This window comes from Bufo bufo, chromosome 3, assembly GCF_905171765.1.
Source record: "Bufo bufo chromosome 3, aBufBuf1.1, whole genome shotgun sequence".
NCBI lineage: Eukaryota > Metazoa > Chordata > Amphibia > Anura > Bufonidae > Bufo > Bufo bufo.
This window is the reverse complement of record NC_053391.1, coordinates 2,705,732-2,718,472: the sequence shown is the minus strand read 5'-3', so window position 1 is coordinate 2,718,472 and position 12,741 is coordinate 2,705,732. Positions and strand designations below refer to the sequence as shown.

General features: G+C 48.6%; 1 protein-coding gene across 2 annotated transcripts in view; it reads right to left on the bottom strand.

Moving 5' to 3' along the window:
- LOC120994306 (Fc receptor-like protein 5) overlaps nt 1-8,856 on the bottom strand; it is a 119,307-nt gene extending 110,451 nt beyond the window's left edge. For both annotated transcript variants that reach the window (XM_040422769.1, XM_040422770.1), the window contains exon 1: nt 8,752-8,856. In XM_040422769.1, the coding sequence (XP_040278703.1) occupies nt 8,752-8,797 (46 nt within the window). In that variant the 5' untranslated portion in view covers nt 8,798-8,856. The remainder of the gene's footprint in view (nt 1-8,751) is intronic.
- Between the last annotated feature and the right edge of the window lie 3,885 nt (nt 8,857-12,741).

The following is a 12,741-nucleotide window of genomic DNA, read 5'->3' as shown; positions in this document are numbered from 1 at the left end:
AGATATGTGCCCCCTCACAGTAATGTGCCCAGATATGTGCCTCCTCACAGTAATATGCCCAGATATGTGTCTCCTCACAGTAATATGCCCAGATATGTGCCCCCTCACAGTAATATGCCCAGGATTGTGCCCCTCACAGTAATATGCCCAGGATTGTGCCCCTCACAGTAATATGCCCAGATATGTGCCTCTTCACAGTAATATGCCCAGATATGTGCCCCCTCACAGTAATATGTCCAGGATTGTGCCCCTCACAGTAATATGCCCAGGATTGTGCCCCCTCACAGTAATATTCCCAGAAATGTGCCCCCTCACAGATTATGCCCAGGATTGTGCCCCTCACAGTAATATGCCCAGGAATGTGCCCCCTAACAGTAATATGCCCAGGATTGTGCCTCCTCACAGTAATATGCCCAGGATTGTGCCCCCTCACAGTAATATGCCCAGGATTGTGCCCCCTCACAGTAATATGCCCAGGATTGTGCCTCCTCACAGTAGTATGCCCAGGATTGTGCCCCCTCACAGTAATATGCCCAGGATTGTGCCTCCTCACAGTAATATGTCCAGGATTGTGCCCCCTCACAGTGATATGCAGAGGATTGTGCCCCCTCACAGTAATATGCCCAGGATTGTGCCCCCTCACAGTAATATGTCCAGGATTGTGCCCCCTCACAGTAATATGCCCAGATATGTGCCTCTTCACAATAATATGCCCAGATTTGTGCCCCCTCACAGTAATATGCCCATATATGTGCCCCCTCACAATAATATGCCCAGGATTGTGCCCCCTCACAGATTATGCCCAGGATTGTGCCCCTCACAGTAATATGCCCAGGAATGTGCCCCCTCACAGATTATGCCCAGGATTGTGCCCCTCACAATAATATGCCCAGGAATGTGCCCCCTCACAGTAATATGCCCAGGATTGTGCCTCCTCACAGTAGTATGCCCAGGATTGTGCCCCCTCACAGTAATATTCCCAGGATTGTGCCCCCTCACAGTAATATGCCCAGGATTGTGCCTCCTCACAGTAGTATGCCCAGGATTGTGCCCCCTCACAGTAATATGCCCAGGATTGTGCCCCCTCACAGTAATATGCCCAGGATTGTGCCCCCTCACAGTAATATGTCCAGGATTGTGCCCCCTCACAGTAATATGCCCAGATATGTGCCTCTTCACAATAATATGCCCAGATTTGTGCCCCCTCACAGTAATATGCCCATATATGTGCCCCCTCACAGTAATATGCCCAGGATTGTGCCCCCTCACAGATTATGCCCAGGATTGTGCCCCTCACAGTAATATGCCCAGGAATGTGCCCCCTCACAGATTATGCCCAGGATTGTGCCCCTCACAGTAATATGCCCAGGAATGTGCCCCCTCACAGTAATATGCCCAGGATTGTGCCTCCTCACAGTAATATGCTCAGGATTGTGCCCCCTCACAGTAATATGCCCAGGATTGTGCCCCCTCACAGTAATATGCCCAGGATTGTGCCTCCTCACAGTAGTATGCCCAGGATTGTGCCCCCTCACAGTAATATGCCCAGGATTGTGCCCCCTCACAGTAATATTCCCAGGATTGTGCCCCCTCACAGTAATACGTCCAGGATTGTGCCCCTCACAGTAATATGCCCAGGATTGTGCCCCCTCACAGTAATATGCCCAGATATGTGCCTCCTCACAGTAATATGCCCAGATATGTGCCTCCTCACAGTAATATGCCCAGGATTGTGCCCCCTCACAGTAATATGCCCAGATATGTGCCCCCTCACAGTAATATGTCCAGGATTGTGCCCCCTCACAGATTATGCCCGGGAATGTGCCCCCTCACAGTAATATGTCCAGGATTGTGCCCCCTCACAGTAATATGCCCAGATATGTGCCCCCTCACAGTAATATGCCCAGATATGTGCCCCCTCACAGTAATATGCCCAGGATTGTGCCCCCTCACAGTAATATGCCCAGGATTGTGCCCCCTCACAGTAATATGCCCAGATATGTGCCCCCTCACAGTAATATGTCCAGGATTGTGCCCCCTCACAGATTATGCCCGGGAATGTGCCCCCTCACAGTAATATGTCCAGGATTGTGCCCCCTCACAGTAATATGCCCAGATATGTGCCCCCTCACAGTAATATGCCCAGGATTGTGCCCCCTCACAGTAATATGACCAGGATTGTGCCCCCTCACAGTAATATGCCCAGATATGTGCCCCCTCACAGTAATATGCCCAGGATTGTGCCCCCTCGCAGTAATATGCCCAGATATGTACCCCCTCACAGTAATATGCCCAGGATTGTGCCCCCTCACAGTAATATGTCCAGGATTGTGCCTCCTCACAGTAATATGTCCAGGATTTTGCCCCCTCGCAGATTATGCCCAGGATTGTGCCGCTCACAGTAATATGCCCAGGATTGTGCCCCTCACAGTAATATGCCCAGGATTGTGCCTCCTCACAGTAATATGCCCAGGATTGTGCCCCCTCACAGTAATATGCCCAGGATTGTGCCCCCTCACAGTAATATGCCCAGGATTGTGCCCCCTCACAGTAATATGCCCAGGATTGTGCCCCCTCACAGTAATATGCCCAGGATTGTGCCTCCTCACAGTAATATGCCCAGGATTGTGCCCCCTCACAGTAATATGCCCAGGATTGTGCCCCCTCACAGTAATTTGCCCAGATATGTGCCTCCTCACAGTAATATGCCCAGGATTGTGCCTCCTCACAGTAATATGCCCAGGATTGTGCCCCCTCACAGTAATATGCCCAGGATTGTGCCTCCTCACAGTAATATGCCCAGGATTGTGCCTCCTCACAGTAATATGCCCAGGATTGTGCCTCCTCAAAGTAATATGCCCAGATATGTGCCCCCTCACAGTAATATGCCCAGGATTGTGCCCCCTCACAGTAATATGTCCAGGATTGTGCCCCTCACAGTAATATGCCCAGGATTGTGCCCCTCACAGTAATATGCCCAGGATTGTGCCCCCTCACAGTAATATGCCCAGGATTGTTCCCCTCTCACAGTAATATGCCCAGGATTGTGCCCCCTCACAGTAATATGCCCAGGATTGTGCCCCCTCACAGTAATATGCCCAGGATTGTGCCCCCTCACAGTAATATGCCCAGGATTGTGCCTCCTCACAGTAATTATGCCCTGATATGTGCCCCCTCACAGTAATTATGCCCTGATATGTGCACTCTAACAGTAATATGCCCAGATATGAGCCCCCTCACAGTAATATGCCCAGATATGTGCCCCCTCACAGTAATATGCCCAGGATTGTGCCCCCTCATGGTAATATGTCCAGGATTGTGCCCCTTCACGGTAAAATGCCCAGGATTATGCCCCAACACAGTAATATGCCCAGGAATGTGCCCCCTCACAGTAATATGCCCAGGAATGTGACCCTCACAGTAATATGCCCAGGAATGTGCCCCCCTCACAGTAATATGCCCAGGAATGTGACCCTCACAGTAATATGCCCAGGAATGTGCCCCCTCACAGTAATATGCCCAGGATTGTGCCCCCTCACAGTAATATGCCCAGGATTGTGCCTCCTCACAGTAATATGCCCAGGATTGTGCCCCCTTACAATAATATGCCCAGGAATATGACCCTCAGAATAATATGCCCAGGATTATGCCCCCTCACAGTTATATGCCAGATATGTGCCCTCTCACAGTAATATGCCCAATATTGTTCCCCCTCACAGTAATATGCCCAGGAATGTGCCCCCTCACAATAATATGCCCTAAGAATTTTCATGCATCACTTGTGCGTTGTGTGAAAATCGCAGCATGCTCTATATTCTGCGTTTTTCACGCAACGCAGGCCCCTTAGAAGTGAATGGGGTTGCGTGAAAATCGCAAGCAAGTGCGGATGCGGTGCGATTTTCACGCACGGTTGCTAGGAGACGATCGGGATGGAGACCCGATCATTATTATTTTCCCTTATAACATGGTTATAAGGGGAAATAATAGCATTCTGAATACAGAATGCATAGTAAAACAGCGCTGGAGGGGTTAAAATAATAATAATAATAATTTCACCTTAGTCCGCTTGATCGCGGCCCGGCATCTCCTTCTGTCTCCTTTGTTGAATAGGACCTGTGGTGAGCATTCATTCCAGGACCTTTGATGACGTCACTCCGGTCATCATATGGTACGTCACATGATCTTTTACCATGGTAATGGATCATGTGATGACCGGAGTGACGTCATCAAAGGTCCTGGAATGAATGCTCACCACAGGTCCTATTCAACAAAGGAGACAGAAGGAGATGCCGGGCCGCGATCAAGTGGATTAAGGTGAGTTAAATTATTTATTTATTTATTTTAACCCCTCCAGCGCTGTTTTACTATGCAGTCTGTATTCAGAATGCTATTATTTTCCCTTATAACCATGTTATAAGGGAAAATAATAAAATCTACAGAACATTGATCCCAAGCCCGAACTTCTGTGAAGAACCAAACACGCGCAATTTTTCTCACAGGAGTGCAAAACGCATTACAATGTTTTGCACTCGCGCGAAAAAATCGCGTGTGAAACCAGCCTTAGAGCGTCAGCTGTACAGCATGCACTCGCATATAATGTTTAAGAGCGTCAGCTGTACAGCATGCACTCGCATATAATGTTTAAGAGCGTCAGCTGTACAGCATGCACTCGCATATAATGTTTAAGAGCGTCATTTGAACAGCATGCACTCGCATATAATGTTTTACAGCGTCAGCTCACCTGCAGGCCCTCGCCCCTAATGTTTTAGAGGGTCAGCTCAGCAGCAGGCCCTTGCTCCAAATGTTTTGATGGTCAGTTCAGCAGCAGGCCCTCGCTCCTCATGTTTTGATGGTCAGATCAGCAGCAGGCCCTTGCTCCAAATGTTTTTAAGGGTCACCAGCAGGCCACCAATCATAATTTTTCAAGGGTGTTTATGATGCCCTCCTTTATGTGTAACAAAGGGTGTATTGTAGTACTGGTTCCTTTAGGCCGCACTTGCACTTAGTGCATAGGCTTTATGATAAATTATGAGTGTAGGAGTCCCACTACCTGAAAATTTGTACCACAATGTGAATGAGACCCTCCTTTATGTGTATATGATTGAATCTTCCTTTTCTCATCCTCTTCCTCCTCTTCCATCATATCAACATGCTTATTAGTCGCATACAATGCCCTCGCATATATGCACTAGAATATAACGTTTTACAGGGTCAGCTCACCTGCAGGCCCTCGCCTACAATCATTTACAGGGTCAGCTCACCTCCTGATGACGACAGCGAAGTCTTGCCTGTTGGTACTCTGGCACACATGGCTGACTTCATGTTAGGCTGCCTTTTCCACGACCCGCGTGTTATACGCATTTTAAATAACACAGATTACTGGTTGTTCACCCTTCTCGACCCCCGCTATGGTGGAGAGGACGAGCAAAACAGAAGGTCCTTGTTGGAAAAATGCTCCAAAGTTTATAGGGCAGACATCCAAATGGATCGTTGTCGTCAAGAGTCTGGTTAACACAATCCTCACCATGATGGCACACTGGGTGAACGTTGTGGAGGCCAGGAGCAAGTTGGCTGCTGGCACCAGACTTGCCCTCCAATAGATCCTCGTTAACAGAAAGTGTACTCAATCCAATAACAGGGACTCTTAGGAGTGCTGTATTGTTATTTATCGTCACTACCTCCCCGAGTCGGGAGTGGGTAATTGCCGCGCGCATGCTGCCTTCCTTGGACGCTTGAGCTTTAATAACTTGACCCACCCTCTCTGGGTCAAGGCAACAACAGCCAATCGGATTTCAGCCATTGACCTCCCTTGGATGTGGTAGCCCTTTCTCAAGGTCCCTCTCCGGCATTGAACCCTGATTCCCCGTTACCCGTAATCAACATGGTAGGCGCAGAAAAGAACATCGAAAGCTGATAGGGCAGACATCCAAATGGATCGTCGCCGTCACGGGGAAGTGCATCATCACTAGAGGGGACGAACCCCCATGGGAACTATAGAAGGTGTGCCGGTTCCTTCACCTAGTTCTAGATGCCCTAAGGTATTGTGCACTGCCTTAGGCTACTTTCACACTCACGTTTTGGGCGGATCCGTCATGGATTTGCAAAAATTGATCCATTACAATAATACAACCGCATGCATCCGTCATGAACTGATCCGTTTGTATTATCTGTAACATAGCCAAGACGGATCCATCATGAACTCCATTGAAAGTCAATGGGAGACAAATCCGTTTTCTATTGTGCCAGATTGTGTCAGAGAAAAACGGATCAGTGTGCCAGGATCCGTTTGGCTCAGTTTCGTCAAGCGGACAGCAAAACGCTGCAGGCAGTGTTTTGGTGTCCGCCTCCAGAGCGGAATGGAGACTGATCGGAGGCAAACGAATGCATTCTGAGCGGATCCTTTTCCATTCAGAATGCATTAGGGCAAAACTGATCCATTTTGGACCACTTGTGAGATCCCATGACGGATCTCACAAACGGAAAGCCAAAACGCGAGTGTGAAAGTAGACTAAGAGAAATGTGATGCTACCAGTTTAGTCATCAAGGTGACCATGCTTAAAGCCTTATTAGACCTTGGTGCTTGGAAGGGAATACAGGATAAAGCCACCCTTCTATCGTTGAGTGATTACAGTACATGACACCCCCACACTCCATATACGACTCTGGCCATGTCGTGGAGTATTTGATCGCTTTGTGCAGTAGGTTTAGTTCCCTGGTTTTACCGAGAGGGCAACAGGAAATAGACACCACACTCATACCGGCAGAGACCTACTGGTAGCCATTGCTATGTCAGTTCATGTATATGGTAACAGCAAATAGTGTTAAGCAGCACTTTAACTTAAAAGGGAACCCAAAAGCATACCCTAAGCACAAGCTGAGGACAGCTTGGTGTTACGTAAGGGGGTATGTAATACCCTGGAGTGGTATTACCATTTCTGCACTCCACTACTGTCTTTTTTTGATAACATAAATGCCATCTTTGTATTTTATTCCAGGTCCTCCACAAATGTGCATCTGTAATCTTCCCATGTAACTGTTATTACATGTAATATGCCTGGTTCAGCGTATATGGCATTCCATTCCATTTTTCCCTCTATAGGCAGAAGTGGGCCAGTCCTGCTTGCTACCAGAAGGGAGTGGTGGCAGATATAGAGGTTTCCAGTTTAGACTCCATATTGGAGCTGACAAAACACTAACTTGTTCTTTGGCTGAAGATAAGTTTTTTGCTGAGTGTCAGGAGGGGAATAACAGTCGTTGGCACCCAATCCAAGGATACCAGAACAGACCTAAAGTACAGAAATCAGAACTAAGCAGAGTTTAGTGCAGCACAAAGAAAGAAAGAAAAGTATTTAAGCAAGCCTGTGAGTATAGCAGAGAAAAAGCAGAGTTGAGTTTGCCTGCCAGTTTATGCTAAAGCCTGCTGGAACCAAGACAAATCCTGAAAAATGTTTGGATGAACATTTACTCAAGTAAAGCTGCTGTTGAACTTCATACAGGGTCTGGACTCAATTTTTCCTTCATCCCCTAACTCAACCTCCGTTTATTTGCTTTGGAGACAACGTCTAGAGTCCAGCTGTATCCAGGTAGGAGCACCGTGACACATACAGGCCGCACCACACCACTCAGCATTCCACCTAGACCTGGGGTGAGATAGGGCCCTGGGGGTAGCACATTGCAGATGGGAGCTGTGCTGTCTCACGTGCAAGTTTGGACTGAGAGATTCATCACATATGCTGGCAGATTCTTTCAAGAGCCCGAGCAAAATGACCAAAATTATAGCACCTTTAAACTAGAGGTTCCTGGCCTTTGTGTGGGTCATAACTGAAAAGTTAAGGTATTCCTTGGTGGCTACACCCTTCACGGTTTACACTGATAATAACCCGCTGGCTCGCTTGTACACTGCCCTTTTGGAAGCCCTTAAGCAAAGATGGGCCTCTAGGCTACCTACTCAAAAAGAATTAGTCTCTGCAGACGAACAGCCCAGCAAGAAGCTCAGCACCTCCGGCCTAAGACCGCTGGAACCATCAACTCTGCACAAATCTGTAATCCTACATCACCAGCTGAGAAAGAAGTCCAGGCAGAGAGTAGAGTCATTAGGGAGCTGCTTGACTACTTCTCCAGCAAAAGAGCACCTCAAATACTCCGGAAGAGGGCTGACCTGGAATTGGCTCATCTTGTAAAGAGCAAACTCTTGAGACTCCAGACAGCAATGTGATCTGCTACCATCAGCATTGATGACCCTGCTGTGAGGTTTGGTGTTATAGCCAAGACACCCATCACCCAACGACCACAAGGCCAGTGGTGCTGAATTGCCATGGGCTAACCTGCCTCCATATCCTTACTGGTGCCAGAGAAGATCTGCACTGGACACCTGTTGCTACTGTATGTATTTCATGATCTATGTTGCATTTAGTATTCTTCAGAGCTATAATTCTACTGCACCGATCCCCAGGGAACAATGACCTGAGGCTGTACACTTCATTACAGCCACTAGACGGGCTGCCCAGGGGGTCGCTGCACATAGACATAATACACACATAATAATCTGTAAGAGGACCCTGAACTGTGACTTCTCAATTCTAGGACCTTTCCAGCCCCTCATACACAAGGAAACTTCTGCTCCTGTAGTTATCCAGTGCTTGTACCTACACCAAACATACCCATACATACCTATAATACACATATACATATACATCATACACATGCATCTGGCCATGTGCGGTGGTGGCATCACTATATACCATCACTTACCTTGCACCATGGACAGGAAGACACACAGGACGCAGAGAGACCTCATATTCTTGCTGCTCTCACTGACAACCAAAGAGGAAGTAATGAGGAGAAGTGAGAAGCAAAAGAAGACGTCTCCACCAGAGCTGCCACGCTTCCTGCTCCTCCACATTACACTGTATAACACTCCACATTACACTGTATAAGCTCTGCCTATAGCCGGCCCCGGGTCACATGGTCTGGATGATCGACATACACTGGTATCCTCAGAATATGGGGTTACCCCTAGAGATTAAGAATAATATTCACCTCGGCCAAAAGTGTCCCTCTGATCCAAATGAAGCAACATTGCACCTAGACTGAGTTATGAATCTCCTCAGCTCCTAAGCAAAGCAATGTGTCTCCATTATTACAGATAGTGTTGAGAGAACTCGAACTGTCCATACCGAACTTTGCGAGTTTGGGTACCCGAACCCGAACTTTGCCAGGCGTGGGTCACTATAGCTACATTTTTCAAGCTGCTAGAAGTTTCCTGAGACTGGAGACAATGGTCGGCACGGCAGAACGTTACAATGGCTTTATATGCAGATACAGGGCTCCAATATATTCCTGAGTGCGAAATCGGCACTAATGATGCAAATATTTTGCCGCAATACGCGCAACTTCACATTTTAACAGGTCTGACTACTTATTAGTGATTGGTGCACTAAGTATTGTTGTGAACTTGTGACATCACAGCACTATGTATGTATGTATGTATGGACAGCAGAACCTATCAGCTCCACTATATCAGGATATACCCTACACTTGTAGTGTCCCACTAGGTAAATGTGGGCACTACACAAGGGTCAATTGGGCCACATTGTTCTCCACCTCCTGTGGACCAGGGCCATTGTATTTTATATGTCATTTTAATGTATAATGTCATTTTATTCCTGTTATTTATGTGTATCTCCTGAGTACCAGGCCTATCAGGGGTGTAATTCCTCCTCCTAGACTGTAGAGGGAGCTAGGGAACCCCCTAGTATATATAGCCAGGTCTAGACCAGAGAGGGAGAGTTCAGTCAGAGTTGTGGATTCCTGAAGTCAGTGAGCACCCCTAGGCAGAGGGTAGCTGGGATCCAGCCTCTGATATGCAGCTAGACAGCCCAGGCTTCTAGTTGCAACCAGGAGAAGAGCCTGCCTCCTGAGAAACAAGTTCCCATAACAGAGCAAAGCAGAGCCAGTATTCCAGCCAGACAAGAGAGCTGAAGGGCAGAAGGATTTTATAGGAAAGCAAGGATATATACCTGAGGAAGTTTCTCTAACCAAGGATAAAGCCAACAATAGGGCATACGGGCCTTGGGATAAAGACAGACAGGATTTCTGAGGAAAAGTGCAGCCTGATCTGTAAGTGTGTTAACCCTCTGAGTATCTTGCAAGAACATTGTGCCTGCCATTATTGTATAAGCCTGCTTGTGACTGCTGCTGTCATATGGAACTGAACCTAAGACTGTAAATAGTTCATTGTTTCCAGTAAAAGGAAGTTTTGGTTCACCACAACATCGTGTTCCTCAATTATTCCTATTATAAATCGGTGTGCCACCGTTACCGGCACTAGCGTCATGAACTTTAAGGGATCTTTCCACAGGCACATTAAACCTACAACACCCAGGGCACCTCACCTACCACCTGGCCTGGTCCCTATACATTGAGAGTGCCCCAGAGGACTTCTGTGCTAGCCTCTCCATCACTGCTGTACGCCTGCCCAGGGTCTCCTATGAACTGTGAGTACCAAGAGCAACCCTCGTTTTGCCTATTAACCGTGACCTCACCATCGCAATAACCTGCAGGGCTGCGTACTGCATATTTTGGCGTCACGAACAGGATGCGATCATTCCTGCGCCATTGTGGAATATAAACTGTGTGCCGTTATTGCCATAAAGTGATAAAGCCCTATATGTTTATTCGCAAAATTGCTGGGCCAAGAACTGTAAAAATCGCGGTGTGAAAATTGTATTGCTGTGGACTGTTTGCCGCTTCTTAAAGTCACCGCTTGCTGTCAGTGAATGGACAGCGTTATACTTAAAGATGGCCGCCTAAGCTGACTGATTTATTTCTGCGTCATCTCTGTCTTGTGTTGGCGGGAAAAACTGGCGCCTTCTGCTATCAAGAGCGGGAAAGACTGTATGTCCGCGCCACCGCCTTATCTTGAAATTTGCATGTCTGCTAAGACGGACTCCGCCTCCCCATGTTGGAGTACCTAGGGGGCGGCCTCCTGGAGCAGTGGGAGGTCTTGGGCGAGATAATGTGTGCTGCCCTGTCGCTCTCCAGAGAAGGATCGAGCATGTTGAAGAGTGAGGACTTCTCTGATTTGTTGTCTTCACCTGTTGTCCCGATTATGGAATCTACCATGCTGGAAAAGGAAGAAGCACCACCGGCCTATACTCCGGGACCGGAGAGGCCACCCTGCCTGCCACAGGGATCGCAGCCTGAGCCGTACTTTGGCTCATGGAAAGACTTTGCCCGACCCAGTGTGCAATGGTCGGCACTGATGGCTGAGATACGAGATGCGGCCATACAAAAGACTACACGCAAGAAAATCTACTTTGAAGAACTTGCCAAAACAGTCTATGAGCGCCACGCCAATACTCAATCCCGCCTGGAAAGGAGGATGGGGGTAGTGTGGGTATTTGACATGAGCCGGGGGTTCGGCTTTATCAAGGACTATTCCACCGGCCGGGACTTGTTTGTAAACCGGAGGTCTGTCAAGCGCAGCTACCTGCCGGAGCATCTACATAACCTCTGCGAAGGAGAAGAGGTGGAGTTCACCCCCGCTGAGGGCCTGAGAGGCCCATACGCCACGTCTGTAGCCCATCCCAAGCAGGGACCTAAAGATTGGGAGGAGCCTGAAGAGCCTATCAGCCCGGAACGTGAGCCAGAGCTTCCAGGGGAACCGGCGCACAACATCTATCAAGAGCAGGGTTCCTTCACCGGCCCCAGTGTCTTTTGGCAACCCACAGTGCTAGAAAAATGGATGAGCCCTTATCCTTCACCTGAGCTGCCTCGCCGGGAGAAGACTCAGAAAGAGATGGAGAATCTGGAAATATTCCATGCAGCACTTGATACCCTGCGGAGAGGAAAAGATTCGGACTCAGCGCCAGAACCTGCCGCGACCGTGCCAGAAAGTCCGGATCCCGTACCTGAGCCTGCTGCAACAGTGCCGGATACCTGCAGCGGAGCTGCGCCCGAGAGACTGGAGGATCAAATCGCAAGGTTAGAAATCCACCTACATGGCCTGCGCCAACTTGTTGCATCCAGAGCGGCGCCAACGCCCCTGGATAAAGGAGATCCTCCAAAGAACTCAGATGTCCCTGAGCCTGTAGTCAGGGTTCCTGTCCCTGCCAGCTGGGCGACCCCCATAGCTGCGCCCGCCGCTGCGGCACCAGAGAAGCCCTGCCATACCAGGAGTCGGGTCCGTCGCTTGCAGCCTGCGACACCCAAACCCATGGAGTCTCCTGAAGCGTTAACCCCTCCTACAGTGTTAACTGGCAGGCCCATGGGGCCTATACCAGTGACAGGCCCATTTATTATTCAACTACCTGTCAACACAATTTTGTGGCCCAGCCAATCATGGACCCCCGTTTCAGGCCAAGGCCCAGAGCAGAGCCAGGATGTACCACTGATGACCAGGGTGGACTTGATACATACCTGTGAGTAGGCCTGCTAGGCCATGTCTTACTTTTGCTGATGGACCCAGATATGTGAACTCAGCTGTTTCAGGACAGGAGTCCTATGTTTATGGCCACAAGAGCTGCTGCCAGTTCCCCACGGCTCAGTGGTAGTTAAAAACCACTGAGTGTACTAATGCTCTACTGCCATACAGTTTACAGGACCTCCTGCCTGCTTCAAGTACTCAAGCCCAGTTGTGCCTGTTTGTTTTCTTTGCACCTTAACCCTTTTAACACCCTTTTCAGGTTGAATAGGGGATATTGCAGCACTATTTTCATATGCCAGGACTTGCCAGGGGAA